The 16,867-nt window shown below is 32.5% G+C and overlaps 1 protein-coding gene and 2 long non-coding RNA genes across 3 annotated transcripts; all 3 read left to right on the forward strand.

Moving 5' to 3' along the window:
• The first annotated feature begins 11 nt into the window (after positions 1 to 11).
• On the forward strand, positions 12 to 2,241 carry LOC143084392 (uncharacterized). The gene is made up of 3 exons (XR_012981051.1): positions 12 to 148; positions 532 to 880; positions 2,114 to 2,241. It is a non-coding gene; the product is annotated as an uncharacterized LOC143084392 (long non-coding RNA).
• Positions 2,242 to 2,243: 2 nt separating this feature from the next.
• LOC143084393 (uncharacterized) lies at positions 2,244 to 3,782 on the forward strand. Its single transcript, XR_012981052.1, has 3 exons — positions 2,244 to 2,408; positions 2,694 to 2,820; positions 3,592 to 3,782. It is a non-coding gene; the product is annotated as an uncharacterized LOC143084393 (long non-coding RNA).
• Positions 3,783 to 6,778: 2,996 nt separating this feature from the next.
• On the forward strand, positions 6,779 to 16,838 carry LOC143084126 (uncharacterized). The gene is made up of 10 exons (XM_076260534.1): positions 6,779 to 6,898; positions 8,404 to 8,622; positions 9,456 to 9,612; positions 10,039 to 10,322; positions 11,439 to 11,636; positions 12,206 to 12,335; positions 12,769 to 12,803; positions 13,500 to 13,638; positions 14,018 to 14,241; positions 16,671 to 16,838. Exons 2-10 carry the CDS (start codon positions 8,410 to 8,412, stop codon positions 16,836 to 16,838), a joined length of 1,548 nt encoding a protein of 515 aa, XP_076116649.1. The 5' UTR covers positions 6,779 to 6,898; positions 8,404 to 8,409.
• Positions 16,839 to 16,867: the final 29 nt, after the last annotated feature.

The raw sequence follows: 16,867 nt of genomic DNA on the forward strand, positions 1-16,867 counted from the left end.
ATTGGTCTGGTCTGGTTGGACAGATGACCTGGCTGGAGTTCATCACTACGATTACGAAATCTACGAATTGTTAAAATCTGGAGATAGACTAGTTCAGGATTTAAAGCCAACTCTTGAGAAGAAGGACATTTCTTCTACTGAACCAAAAGTAAGTGTTGCAATGCTTCTATTTCGATTTAATTGGTCAAGTAAACAGTTTTATGTGTATATGCTATATTTAATCTTGTTATTTTGGGCCATGGCTATAGTAGTCTTACTGAACATCGCAAATCGGAATAGACTCAAGCTAGATCAGACACTTGACCTTTACTTTGTTGAAAGACATAACAACGGTTTTCCGTTGCGCTGATGTTATATGGCAGGTATAGAGCAATCGGCCATTCGTTGATGATAAACATGGGATTGACTTTTCTGGATTGAGTGTCAGATAATTGTGCCTGGTATCTGTTACGGTCTTGATGCATTTAATAATCGGTTAGAAATAATGTATTGTACAAATTAAAGAAAGACGACATATTGTATTTATTGTAGGCTTTGATACAACTGACTTCCCCGGGAGTGTACTCGGCTATTATAACTGTATACGACAAAGCTACAAACTATGAATCCACCAGGTGTATTATATTCTATGACAATCTCTCAAAGGTCGAAGTTAAATCTGGTAAGAGAACTATTGTGCACCAATCATCTATGAGCACTAACCATACTTGGATCTCGGTAAATGACAAAATATTACAAGTTACTTGGTTAGATCGATTTATAAATAAAAGACATAAAGAGCAGTCATGGTTGAGCAAAGTAGAAGGATTGGATCACATAAAAGATGAATACGATGACCACTTCGGCAAAAGAACCAAAGATGCCATTCCAAATGCCCACGGTAAGTACTTGCAAGTTTAAGTCCGTCTATGATATATGTTCATGTACAGCAACCAAACAGAAATGTATGTATCAAAAATATTTCAACTTCAAAAAAGTTGAAGGCCGTACGGTGACCTATAGTTGTTAATTTCTGAATCATTTGGTCCTTTGTGAAGAGTTATCTCATGACAATCATACCAATTATTTAGTTATTATCAGAATATGAAAGACATAAATGCATTATTTTTTCGACTTTCAATTAAAGTTCAATAAGCCAAAGTGTATGAAAAATAATATCAAAAGTTGAAGCAGCCAATAAACTGTAATTCGACCTTAAAAAACATTTTTGAACTTATATAAAATGATATAAAGAAAAAATAATACAATGCATTTTTAAAACAGAATTAAAAAAAATATGATATTAAATGTAGACATTCATTTAGCACTAAATATAAGACTAAGCTTACTGTTAGCCACTTAGGTGTGAGCCAAGGCTCCGTGTTGAAGACCTTACTTTGACCAAAGTGATTTTACTTTTCCTAATTGTGTCTTGGATGGAGAGTTGTATCATTGGCAGTTATGCAATATCTTCTTATATCAATTAAGGCACGATTAAATACATGTATACTTGATTTGTCTATAAACAATATTAATGCCGTAATTAAACCTTGCAATATTACACTATGAAAAATCAGCTAAGTACTTTATCTTTTATATATCAAACCATAAAGTCTGGTATCAGTATTAATATAAAACAGATTTTTGACTGAGCGTCGATATAGTCCTTAATATATGCAACGACATTATCGCATAGATCGTCTATAACTTAAAAATCTGAAAAATATTTTTACGACAATGTTTCTTTTTTGGGGAAATTTTTGACAATATATGTAAAGTGAACATTTGTTTAAAGTATCTATATATTAAACCGTGTATGAAAATAAGAATGTGCCGTATGATTGCCAATAAGGCAACTATCCACAAGAGACCAAGTTACATAGAAGTTAATAACTATAGGTCACTGTATGGCATTCAACCATGAGTAAAACCTATACCGCATAGTCCGCTACAAAAGACAAACTTGACAAATATAAAACAATTCAAACAAAAACAGTGACGGCCTACAAAATTATGAACGACAAACAAATATGGTATACACCAACAAACGACACTTACTGAATCACAGGCTCTAGACTTGGGACATAATATGGCGTCATTATACTTTTATTCTTTGATAATTATGATTTTGCAGGAATTGTCAGATTTGATGTCAAGTATGAAGTATTTGGTCCTTCACTAACTGCTCACCAAAACTTTACACCAACATCAAACGTTGTATCTCAGAAAGGATATATATCTGTCCCGTGGAGCGATGGGAACAGGCTTGATGTGACGGTCAGGGCTTACGATATTTTGAACCAATTTGTAGAAGAACACATCACCGTTTATAAAGACACAAGTGCTCCAATCATTGAACGACTTTGGCTTTCTCGTGGTGATCGCGTAAATATATCTGTTCACAGTGTGGAGGATTTTAAGAAAATGACGTAGGTTTATATAAGACATTTATAGTTTTTGACCTTAAGGCTTTGGCCTTGGGTTATCTCCTTACTGGTCTTCATTATTGTGGTAACTTTTACTTATAAACATCTTATCATATTTACATACTTAGCATTTAAAACAGTATAATGATATTTGCATTGCATTGCTCCACATTTGAATCAGTCTAAGTACAAACGTAGTAAAAACTAAAAATAAAAATTCATTGGTTGGATTGTGCGAATAAAAACGTGTATCAATATGATTTTTAAATGTAATATATTTTTTTCTAGAATTGAATGGGACGGTATGGATTACGATAGTGGTTTGAATCAGGTCGAATGGAAGTTGTTTGACAAATACACTGGAAATAATATCATTCACGGAAAAGCCCAGCTTCATGCACAAGGAATGGCACAGGTGAATACAACACATTCATTTCAATACAATAATTATTTAACAACTTTGCAGGAAAAAAATACATCCGTTAATATCATTAACACATGTAATAAAAAATTATATGCCGCATGTAATGAACAATTGTACTCAAAATGACGTTTTATACGCAATCGGCTGGACATATTACCATGGGAGAAAACTCATATACATGTACTTTATCATACGTTATATTGGCCTTTACATGATCAACTTTTGGTGACTATTTCTTACTGTAAGTAACGATTTGATAGATCAAGATCATTAAAATTTGTTTTTTTAAAGATGGACTTGATTTAAAGATCGATGTATTTACAAAGGCATTCCCTATGGTATCATTTCACAAACTAAGAAAGAAGTAGAAAATACCAAGGGAACATTCAAAACACATTTCTTGAAAAGGTATCGACACCAATCGACACTGCAAGGAAAAAGATAAGACGCAAAAAAGTCTCGAAAAACTACGCTGAAATTCTTACGACACAGCATCTCGAACCCAATGAAAAACGATTACCCACCGCCACTTCAAGGAAAAAGATTAGATTCATAAAAGTCTCGAAACATTACATGGAAAATCTTAAAAGCATCTCGAACACAACCAAAAATCGGGGAGATAGCTTTTGTGTGTATCTTTGATATTTTGTATTAACACAAATTAAATTCGGTTTATGTATTTTAAATCTAAACATCTGACTGATCTCAAATCAAGTTCGATAAGACTGTAATTACATAATGTTTCAATCATTAATTTTGCAGAATTTGACAGAATGTGAACAGATGTATGAAAACGAACCACGAGGACCATCATGCTATTGTACCATGTTTCATGGTTGTTATCATAAGCATTTCGTTGTCAAGCCTGAAATCACAGAAAAGGGACGCGAAGCCGGACTTGTAGTAGGCAAAGACAAAGGAGTCCATGATTCTGACTATTTCATAGAAATCACAGTTATTAATAACGCATTGCTGAAGACGACATCTCTGAAAAAGGTATCCATCAAATACGACATTATAAATTTAACTGTTTAAAAAATTGTGAATTTTTGAAATACTAAGGCTGTTCTACCTCAGGCATAGATTACTTTAGCTGTATTTGGCAAAACTTTTAGGAATTTTGGTCCTCAATGCTCTTCAACTTCGTACTTTATTTGGCATTTTTAACTTTTTTTTTATTCGAGCGTCACTGATGAGTCTTTTGTAGACAAAACGCGCGTCTGGCGTATATACAAAATTTAGTCCTGGTATCTATGATGAGTTTATATATTGTACAAAAATATTGATATAAAAATAAGGAGTTGTGGTATGATTGCTAAGATAATTCCCCACTAACGTTCAAATTAAGTGAATGTAAGAATGTATAGGCCTTCAATGAAGAGAAAACTCCTTATCGTATAGTAGAGTGACACAATTCAATCGAGGAAACTAAAGGCCTAACATTTTATATAACAATTTCCGAACAACAATTTGGACTCCTGACTTGGACTGGCATCTACAGAGTGTTGCTAACATAAACATGTTTGAAGGCGCAAACCCTCTCCAACCTGGTGCAATGATGCAACGGCATAACAAAAGAGCAAACTACAATCTAAACAGAAACAGAAATAAAAAACAGAAATTAACCACAACAGGCTCCCGACTTGGGACAGGCCCATGGAGAATGCGAAGGGGTCAGGTATGTTTTATTATACCAAAACCTATCTCTAACTGGTGCATTAATGTTACAGTAAAACAAAAGGACAAACTATAAAAATCCGTTGAAAAGGGCATAACTCATATTTATACAACAGATTTTTTTTCTTTCCTACAACTTACAGACATATTCACTACATACGGAAAACATATTTATATTAATTATTTCGATAAAATAGTCTGATAGATTTTTGACAAACATATTTTCCCATTCCCTGCACATATATGGTATGACTATTCAGTCGTTCCATCTTGTCTTGAAAAAAAAAGTTTGATTTGTTCTGATTATTAAGAAATACCAGGTGGACAAGGGTCTCATGTTGTAGCATAAGATCGCTAAACAGTTCGTTTTAGATTTTTTTTTAACAAATTTAAAACGCGAGATTTGTTTTATTTAAATAAACACATGTATAATAGATTTATACTTTTGTAGATAACAATAGATGTCTCCCCTCCACACGAAGGATATGTACATGACGGTATTAGAGGTGACCCTGAATTGGACTACCAACAAGATTTACATGTTGATGCTCACTGGGAAGGATTCTTTGACAGAGAGAGCGGTGTGGAATTCTACCAATACATCTTCAGTGACCATTGTATGACAAGTCTTGAATTCAAAAACAGCAACGAGGTTAAATAATATACATCAGATTAACTACTAGTAATTTTTTTTGTAGCGTATTTAAATAGCTATAAATCTTACAGTTTGTTCCCTATTTTGAACTGTTTAGTATTTAGCTACCGCCAGGGCATATTGTAGCTTAGAATGTTCGTGAGTGCCACCGACATGTCTTAAAATAACACAAATGAAATGCCAACTTGTAATTAAACAAGTGTCATAGCATTGTTAATAGTGAATCAAGCGATATCCAATTAAAATGAGGAGTTTGTGTTTCTCGTTTGGTTAAAATCCTTTTTGAATCAAAGTAAACCTCGCGAAATGTTGTGTTTATCCTTCACATAAATTGTGCGGCGTCAGCTTTCCTTGTCAAAAATTAACCACAAGCTTTTTTCACAATTGTTTTTTGTCACTATATATAGCTACACTGTAGCTCTTGTCAAATTTCATGAAATGTTTCTTCGTATGGGGAATAAATAAAAGAACACCAGCTTTTCCTTCGTGTGAAGTATTCGTGAACGCGCGTTCCTTAATCATAAGGAAAGGCATTATCATTATTACACAAGTATACATATTTACAATATGGTATGGTGTTTTTTTATTATTATTAAAGGCAATATGGAGACCTAAGAATTTAAATGTGTATTTGATTCATAGCTTTGATAATGCTTTGGTAATTCATAAACAAAGAAAACAATAACCAAGTCAACGTGTAAAAATAAGTGGATATTTATTTTGATTAAAAGAATAGATATTTTTTTTTCTGAAAATAAAACAATGATCAAGTTTTATTTTCATCTGTAAAGTGTTATTGTTCTGTAAAGAACATTTCATGATACAGTTAATATCTATAATATGATTTGAAATCATGAAATGTGATGAATGTTTTTTCAGACCACAGAAACTTACAATGCATTTGCTTCATTTGAGGCTCCAGTAGAGGGGACATATTTTGTATCAGTAGTAGCTGTCAACAGGGCAAAAGAGAGCTCCAAAGTTGTCTGCTCCGATGGAGTTATCATCATGCCAACCGTACCATCCGTCAAAGATTTTGTATTGGAAGGTGCCAGCACTAGATCCAGATTGTTACGTGACAACAATGGCACAGTGTGGTTATTGGATAACATTCTACGGCGCCATCGGATCGAAAACATTAGTTCTAGTTGCAAGTACGTCTGAACTTGTATACTAAGGAAAATATATTTAACAAAACATATTCTTACCTCAAAACTTCAAGCTCAAGTTTTTAGCTTAGGTGTTTGACGCAGTTAATTTATTGGAGTGTGAAAGATTTGACCGAGAATGCGTAAGCATTGTATTCTAAAAACGTGCGGGCGGTCAACGCTTTTCAATTCCATCAAATTACTAAAAGAAGCATTCAATGCTCATAAATGTAATTACATGATTGTTTTAATAGGATTTCTATCAAGTTTTTCTTTTATTAACCTGTGCACTTTATTGTGGAAACTCGTGTAAAAATGAAGGTTAATTTCAGAATGATGCGAGACTGCTGTAAGCCAATCAAAATAACGTATTATAATGAATCGAACATGTCTTGAAGTTATTATACGTTGAATTACCTCAGAACTAGACCATTGTGATGACCATACTTCTTATGTGTTTTATAGGGTATCCAGTGCAGAAAATATAACCGTATTTCCTCTTGGAAAACCTGTAAAACAAAATGAAGAAAAATTGTGTGGTGTTATAAATAATCTTCACATATTGGCTGCTGTCAGAAAAGAATCCCAGGTACCATGACTACATGTATAACAATACTAATAATCCTTAACATTATAAAATTCAATAAAATTACAAACCGTTCTGTCAGCATTATAAACCTTATTGTCTAGGACAATATTTATCAAGCTTGTTATTAGAAATAATTTAGATAAGAATGTATGATTGGACGATTAAAAAGACACCTTTTAAACTCACGCACTTTGTAATAGACATTTCTGAAAATGTCTTATGCAATTGTGCTTTAAAGAAAACTGTAAGGGATTTTTTTATCCTGAAAAATAGTTTCATGTTATTGATTAACTGTCGTTTGTTTATTAAATATTTCCGGTGACAAATATTCCAGGTATGGTATATTCAAGATAGACACGAAGTTATGCAAATTTCGAAAAAAAAAATTAAAAAAATACAACAATAAATCACTTATTTTCTCTTACGACATGCCACTTATGATCTCTTTGATCCTTGTTGGAAAGTTTTGTAAACATATAAAGGGCGTTATAATCTCCCACCTCATAGTCAACATTCCTATTTTAAAGGACAAATTTGCGTACACTCAGCCATACGGAGGTCCCTTTTTAATATTCACAGCACTGCCAAATGGGAGAAATTGTGTATTGTTTATGCCGAATTGTGGAATGATGTCTCTTTTACAATCACTGGTACACTGTAACGGCTGGTGTAAGTTCAGTCCACGATGATATATCAAGCCTAAGAAGCATCTCCCGTTCAACATAAAGCTGCATTGATAAAGTCATTTTCTATACATTTTCTGCTCGTAATAATTGCTCAAAACATTAAGATTAATCCATATGCACAAACAGAAAGCCTGATGAGCATTGCGGTTGTCTTTTTAGCTCAGAAATTGAATGGCTTTTCAGATGTTTGAATGTAGGCAGTACTGATAACGACTAATCCGAGGTCTTGCGTGCTAGCTTATTTTTGGGTATCGGTATATTTAGATTCAAATATAAAAAGAATTCGAGCGACTACCAATTTGACAATAATGCATCAAACTTCAATGTTGTGACATTTCAAGATTTCCAACGACCTTCAACAATAAACAAAATCCGGTCTTTGTTAATATAAAACAATAAAAAAAAATATTATTTACGCTCAGAAAATTATTCGAAAAAGCATTTATTGCAGATTACAGACAACGACTACCACATTGTACATTTACATTTATAAAGAATGTGTTGTGTTTCATGTGGACGATCATTAAACCTGCCCATAACCGTGTATGGACTTTAATCCTCTTTACCTTAAAACATCAAAGAACCCAATTACATTCAACATTAATATCGATAATAAGCACAAACACAACTTTCAAATATAACATCAACCACATAGTACTAATCTACAAGTACTCGCAAATACTCCTATTAAAAAGTAAGTCAAAATCGGTTATATGGTCATGTAACTATAAAGTTACTACTATAAGCACCAATGACAATTATTCTTCTTAAACTATAAAAAATCTCTACTGGAAATTATATTTCAACTTCTTTTTTTAGTTAAAAATGTCCTGGAGATCGGATATTGGCGATGCATTGATGCACGATTACGAAATTGGGTTGTCGTCGACAGCAAGTAGCAGTGCCCCCGATATAGTTCCATTTCGATCAACCAAACATCATTTCCGTTTCCGACTTAATCACCCAGATGTTCCTGATGGAAAGGAATTTTTCGTTATCATAAAGTCCATCAGCAAAGCAGCAGTCGAGGGGTTACAGGTAATTCCTTTGTAAAATAGAATTGAAATAGAGAATATACCAAAGAGACAACAACCCAACCAAAGAGCAAAAACTACCCAAGGCCACCGATGGGTTTTTAACACAGCGAGAATATTCTACAACCGGAGGTGGGCTTCAGGTGGCCCCTTAACAAAAATATGCTCAGTGAAATGTGGTCACACTAAAATCTGAAACATATAAATCAGCTAATTGACGGGGAGTTGTCTCATTGTCACTCATTCCATATCTTCTTATTTCTTTAAGATAAAAAAAAAAACGTACATGAATAACAAAGGTCAGCGGCTTCTGACTTGGGAAAGGCGCAAACTTGAGGCGCGATAAAAAAACATTTTTGTGAGATCTCAACCTTACTCCATATACCTCTAGCCAATGCAGAATAAACAAACACATAGCAAAACGTACAGTAAAACTCATTTTAAAAGAAGTCCTAGTCCTGCCTCAGAATAAGTAACAGAAGAAACTATGCAAAATGACCATGATACATAAATTAGTATAGTAACTGTTGAAGTAGCTCCTCAGTACTAATCATTCATATTCTTTTTGTTGCTACTCGGTTCTTATTATTCATGTTTAATTAGTTTTATAATTCACACAGTTTTTCGATGAAGTGAATGTGACAGATGATAAATAATCCCGAATCAAAATTTTCATTTACCGATATCTTAAATCATTTTTCAAATAAATCAACATAACAAGTCAGGTAGAAAACTAGCTTTGAGAAATCAAAACGAAATGTTTATTACATTTATTATTAACAAAAGTTAAATGAGAACACGTGCACATTTCAATTTGTGACCGTCTTGTCGTTTTAGAGTATCGGACCGTTTATTGTTGATACAACTAAACCACAGTTTTCTGGTGTAAAAATAGACGTAAACTTAAAGGATGAATTCTTAATTGCTAATTGGACAACGAATGCTTTTGAGGATCCTAATGATCCGTATCCGATGCACTTCCAGTATGCAGTTGGTAAATATAATCTTTTCAAGTATAATGAAGATAAAATTGAAATTGAGAAAGAAAATGGGTAATGTGAAGAATTTATTTTATTAATTGTCTTGAGGGAAAAAAGTCATTTTCAGAATGTATGTTCAAAACAATAAAAACGAAAACAAACATGTATAATTTACTGCAACAAACGATAGTAACTGAATTACAGACTCTGGTTAAGAAAAGGTATATATAGAATGTAGGACGCACAATTAACAGTAGATAATAAATAGAAATCAAATTAATAAATAAATTGCTGCCTACCATATGGCAATAACAAAGGAAGCTTGAAATATTTAACGATTTTTAACTCCATGTAAAAATAGGGATTTTTATCCTTCTATCAGTAAATCTTAATTTTACAATGACACATTGACACAACTGAATGGCATGTTTGTATTACAGGTCACAGACCAAATACATACGACATTCAACACTTCAGAGACTTGCTGTTCACAGGAAAGTGTAAACGCACGATACCAGCCACATGTACTGCTTTACCTGTATCAAGTCTTAAATGGTCACTTCACGGTCACCATAACTACTACTTTACTATTAAAGCTACAAACTTAGCAGGACTTTCAGTGATGAAGACATCTGTCACTTATACTCATGATGTGCAGCTACCAGCCAAAGGAATAGTTATTGATGTCCCTATGATGCTTAATCAATCGGCACAGGCTAATAAGGTATTACACGACAGTTGCAGCTGTACATTTATTACCTTCCCAGTTTGTTACCTGGTCTTATGAAATATAATTTTTATATGGTTATTATTTCTGAAACGGAAACATGTACATGCACTAACAGTTCAATAGCAGTTGCCGTATTGCATTGCATATTATAATTTTGGTATGGTCAATGAAGTATATATCCACTCATTTGTTTTAATTTAGGATAAAATAAACCACGAGTTAATTATATCCTTCTTTAAAAAGATTGCCGTTAAAAATACATAGACTATGACATTTTCATTTTTTTTTTCTCGTATATAACGATTCTGTCTTTAATAATAATTAGAGGTATGCCAAAGACAAGTTGTAGTCACTTTTTTAATGAATAATAATGACGATATCGTAATGATATCAATTGTCACCTTATTCATAACTGAACCACCTCTAAAGTTACAATATAGATAGCTTTTACTTTAAGATTCCATTTATTAATTCTGCATTCAACTACTTTGATATCAACTATTTTAACGATTTCAATCAGATATCGATACTTTTAGTTTGGCGTTGTTTATCAGTGTTAGTTGTTGCTATCGAATATATCGATTTTGATTTGTCATTTCAAATCATTCTCAACTGACTCTATCTTGTATTTCATTTACTTTTTGTTTATCTGCTGCAGTTATTTAGTCAGTACTTCAGTTTCAGTTACAGAAAGAAACATCTCCTTGTCAGTCTGTTAAGATGTCGGTATCAGATCGATAACGACATTTTTCAGTTTATGATTTATTTCGTTCTATGTAGATGAATCACCTTAATGAAATTGTACTAGTATGTAATGAAATTAAAAGATGTGATGTATGATTTACCAAAAAAAAACACAGTTACCCAACGAGACCACACAATCAAGAATGTGACCAACTATAGATTACTGTTAACCCTTTAACAATAGCCAACACAGAACAGTAGACCTCAAATGAAGGCCGATTAATACATTGTTCTTCTTGTTAAAATTATGTTATACATTCGTTTTTAAATATATCGATATCAGTTAATAAATCCATTAGTATAACATATCGTTATTTGTTTTTCATTGTAAATTATGCATTTCATTTACAAATATTTTCCTTTTAGGATATCGAAGATATTGATTTTAGTACGGATAAGACATCATTAGCTGTATCATGGACCGGCTTTGCGCATCCCCACGAAAGTGTTAATTTCAGTGGTTGTGTTGGGACACTCCCGAAAATGTGTGACGTTTCAGCAATGACAGCTTTTACGGAGTCACCATCTTTTTCTTTTAAAGGTCTAACTTTGATACCGTTTCAGGTATATCTACTATAAAATCACTATACTGTATGCATGGAAACAATGATATTTCAACTATGATGTTATGAAGTAATCAAGAGTTCAGTAAAAGATTTAATCAATGTCAAACAGATTACGTGATTGATTGTAGTGTTAAGGCCACTTTCAACAATCATGGCTTTATTCTGGAGGCCAGTTTTTATTGATTGAGAAACTAGAGTGTCCAGAAAGAACCAACTATCTGCAATAGTAAAATTGACAATTCTAGTCATTTAAGATCTGTGTTGAACGCACCTGCCTCAAAAAGATGAGAGTTAGCAAACTATCGTATATGTACATGAAATAATAACTAATTGACCACCAACATCATATATATATATAACAAAATTTCAAACAATAATGAAAACAAATGATTATTGCAAATTTAAATACTTTTCACAAATATCAAACAACTGAAATATGTCACAGCTGATAAACTGTAACGTCCACATTGCTATGCAGGTTCATATGAACATAAGCAACTCACCTGTTAATATGCACTAAAGTTTGCATGTTCAGATGGGACTAGGTAATTATGTTTTGTGTTGCAGATGTATTATGTTACCCTAGAAGCACGCACTAGAGGGGGAAGCGTTAAAGTTAGTTCAGATGGTATCAGAGTCCTCGATATCAATCAAAATTTAACTGGAATTAATGTTTGGGATGGCATCAATTGTACTGGTAAATATTTCATGAGTTTAGAAAAACACCAAATCTAAATAATTAATAAATAAATGGTTCAGTACTGACTTGAAAAATATTTTTGACAAATGGTTTATCAAAATTCCGTCGGTACCCTCAAACATTGTATTAGTTTTGCGATTTCATCTGCGTTTATTTCAGATATGCGGGTACGGCTCGCGAGAAGATTTTTTCTAGAATTTAATACTTCAATACTAGTGCATTTGTATTTATAGCGTCTATGCAGCATGTATATTATAATATCGTCATATTTATTTATATTTTCATAAATAGTAAAATTCTTTTTAATCTATTAATTAATATTTATATACAAACAAACCAGAGCGATTCAATTTGGGTTTTTTTAATTTTATTTGACGATGTGTCTTCAAAGTGACATGTATATTCCATTTATTAATTCTATATTTGCTAGATGCACCAGACCTTAATAACAGTCATCATAGCCAGGTATGCTTTATCATTAAAAATATTTTTGTAATGATAAATAAATATAAATATATATACAAATATTTTATTAGCATAAACTCATCAATATAAATGGTTAAGGTTCATTGTATATTAATCACATAGTTGATCATACATAATAAGTATTGTAAATAATGACTATATTAATGTGTAATATTGTAAACAATGATTATGAATTAAAGACATATTGGCAATTTTATAGAGTTTGTTCTGCTTTACGCAGGTACAGACTGTCTAAAATGCAAGAGGAAGTAAATTTTAGGGTTGTGTATGAATTATATATGGCATCTCTTTTTTGAGCATGCATTTATCTATGTTCGTTCTGATTACTTTCAGTCAGTTAAATTCATTGCTTGCTCAAACCAATACTTTAAAGATCGAACCGGTTACAATTGGTATTCGCTGCTTCTCTATTATGCAAATAATATAAAGGAGTTAGATCAAAGACTCATCAGATAGAATGATAATTCTACATGTGGATTTACAGCACTTTCGGAACAAACATTTGTTCCAAATGAGTAATTATAAGCATTTCCGTAAAAACTATCACGAACTGCATCAGTATAGGTGTTAAGATTCCAAATATCATTTATAGATTTATTACTTTAAAATACGTTACAAAAGATATGTCAATTTACCCTGTCAGTTGATGACTATCAAATATCATTTAACTTATAGGACACTCGACCTAAATGTAAAGAAGATATTGCCTTCCAAACATCCACATCAACCCTAAACGTGTATTGGACTATACCGGCGGTGTACAATGACTATGTGAGGGATGCCTTTGTTAGATTAGAAGAAAGACTTGTTGGTGGTAAGTTTGACACATTTATAAAGCATTTGCTTGTAATTGTACGCAAAATGTACAAAAATTCATAGTAATGAAATAAACTCTATGTCAATATAATACGTCCAAAGCTGGTTTCTAGATTCGTCTTAACCAAAACCATTAAATTACAAAAAAGAAAACGAATATTCATTCTTAAATATATGTGACTTTCCAAAAGTGTGACGAATGTAGCTAGCAAAGATTGAGATACTTACTCTGTTTATACTCCTACCTAAATTTATGGAATATGTTCCAAACATCTGTATTAAATCACTAGAATTAAGTTAACAAGTCAGTATAATCGGAACAAGTTGACAGGAAGATTTGTAAAAGAGGATCCTCTACGAATATGTATTTGTTTTAGATGTGTGGATGGCATTTCAACCATATACATATGTCGGAAGACATCGACATGAAACATTAACTGAGTTAGACCTAAAACCAGGAAAATCCTACCGAGCAGTTTTAAAATTTTGTAGTGAGGATATATGCTTTCCACCGGTGTATGGCACAGGTGTTACCATAACTTCGAGACCTCCGTCAACAGGGGATATCATTGTACAGATGGAAGATTCAATTAAGCATCAGGTAAAAAGAATTCAGATGAATTTGTACGAACTTTACAGTTTACAGATATATATAACACCTGATTGATTATTTGGACACTCTATTCTACTAAATCGTATTAATTTGCACCCAATATTAACTACACATTAGACAATATGGACAATAAAGGTAAACTAGCAGCCGTTCCTAATAGATTTTATAGTTACACCTCGGTTGTTCATGAAAAGCAGAAGATCACAGATTTTGAGACGAAATGCATTTAACATTTGTAGAATTGATAAATTTTATTATAGATGTTATTGCATCATACATTTTTACTAAAACGTATAACACAGTGTAGATACTATTCTGTATGCTATCCAGAAGTCGCGATTTTCGAAGCGATGATTTCCAACTGGCTAACAGGACGGTTTTGCCTACGGTGACTTTTCTCATCATTTGTTTACACCTATATATATAAAGTGATTGAACATCTTCAAGGTATGTATAGCATCATAAATATGTGTAACTGTAACAAAAACATGCACTAGAACATAAAATATACGTGTGCATCATACCAACTTGATAGAAAAAAGTAAAACCGATGGACAATTTTGCTCTCGTAGTACAAAGCAAATAATCTTTTATTGCAAATATTTGCATCAGTTTACAGTTTAATATATACTGTTTCAATATTCTTTTCGTATTTAAGTAGAATATTCGTATTTCCCATAAAAAATATATTTCCTTGAGAATCCCAAAATAAATTACAGTACGATCAGTCTACAACTGACTGTATTATAGAAGCGATTTCAATTTTTTGACTGTATGACCAGTCGTGATTTTGAAGAAAAATAAACAACGGCAATTTGAAGGTATGTACGTGTCTATGTGATATTATGAACTGTCCAGGGAACTATAACGTGTAATATCTTTCATCAGGCAATATAAATATAGTTCTGATGATTTCTGTAGACTGCAAAATAATTGTATTTTAGATAAAGAAACATAAAAAATATTTTCACCAAAATTTCGAAATAGAAGGTGCATAATGCTTTAATTGATTAAAATTGAAGCATTTTCAGAAGACTTTAATAATTGGTTTAGGAGGTGTTGGAAATATCTGATGGGTGCCCATATAATGCAAAGTCCGTATCGTATATAAAGAAACCCCTTAACAGATGTTTACTAAAATTCGAAATACACGGTGCACAATACAGTCATTATCATTTATGATAAGGAATCCGAGAAAGATTAATTAATAGTCATATCAGTGACGGATCCAAAAAAAGGGGATCCGGCGGTTTGAAACCTTTTTTTAACTATCAATGCATTTGTATGGGAACATATGTTTGGAATCCCCTTTTCTCCTGGGTTGGACCATCTCTCCATTTAAAAATGGCTGGAAACCCCATTGTATATTAAGTAGTTTATGAGGAGATGTGCTTACAAAACCGGCGAAACATATTGTACCGGTCCAACGAACGAACGGAAAGACGAACGTCATTATCACTATAAACCCCCGCTTTACAAAGTGGTGTACAATTGGGTGTCAAGAGACAGCTCTACTTCCAAAACAAAGTGAAGGAACTGTGATCAATTAAAGGTTACAGTACGGCCTCGAATGTGTGCAAATACATGCATTTTTATATAACAATTAAATCTGTGTGTTTGTACAATTTTAAGTATAACGGAGGACAGTTCTGAAACTTATACACACAACAAACCTTCCTCTTATTTTAACAAAATTTAAACATCCTTATACTTAATGTAGTAAGTCGAGTACACCCTATTAAGCTAAACATGTTTCATAAGTTTTTAGGATGTGAATTTATTGAAATATATTTGTGTTATGTAGAAAAATGCCACCTTCTAATGTATCGTAAATAACTTTGAAATCACCACTAGAATGCAGTGAATCAAAGACTGATCATACAGTTTCAAAATATACAAGCGAAACTGATCGTACAGTGAGGAATTCAAACAAGTGTAATTTTCGTATTTCTGGCTTCAAAGATCTGGATTTTTACCACCACTTGAAATATACTTCATTTAGTTGATTAAGTCTGGTGTTTACGTTAATTTGTACACTTAGAGGGTAAACCTATTGTTTTTAGGTTCACCGACTGATTTTCCTTAGTGATGCACTTGAAAATATATTGATTAAGGCAAATATACGAATAATGAATGTGCTAAATTTAATTCTTAACCATTTGAGAATACCGATGTCAGCTGAATTAATCATTAAGCAATGTACAGATGATCAACTTACCGTTTAATTCAGTATATCCACCAAATTTCAAATGCGATCTAAAAAGTTCTCGCTTCGAAAATCGCGACTTCCGGATAGCGTACCAAATAGTATCTACACTGTGAATAATAGTATTCAAATTAATTGTTTTTTTTTCAAACAAATGTTAAATATCATATTGTTTTTTTGCTGAATAGAATTTATAATTGTTTTTATTCAGCTTATAGTTACATTTGAGAAGATGTTTGACCCTGATATTGATGACCATGCAGAGGCTCAAAGTGTTGTTTACTTTTATGAGTGGGCGTTAGGTGATACTGTTGGTATACATACAGTTTGGAATGAAATTGACAACGGGATTACACTAGACGCTGATCACGTATGCTAGTTTTAAGTATTTCATCTTATTTAATTTAG

Source organism: Mytilus galloprovincialis, chromosome 7 (assembly GCF_965363235.1).
Source record: "Mytilus galloprovincialis chromosome 7, xbMytGall1.hap1.1, whole genome shotgun sequence".
NCBI classification, from domain to species: domain Eukaryota; kingdom Metazoa; phylum Mollusca; class Bivalvia; order Mytilida; family Mytilidae; genus Mytilus; species Mytilus galloprovincialis.

Coding starts and splice junctions, on each gene's coding strand:
- LOC143084126 (XM_076260534.1), top strand. CDS start 8,410: ATGTCCTGGAGATCGGATATTGGCGATGCATTGATGCACGATTACGAA. Junction 9,613..10,038: donor GCACTTCCAGTATGCAGTTG/GTAAATATAATC, acceptor TTTGTATTACAG/GTCACAGACCAAATACATAC. Junction 11,637..12,205: donor TAACTTTGATACCGTTTCAG/GTATATCTACTA, acceptor TTTGTGTTGCAG/ATGTATTATGTTACCCTAGA.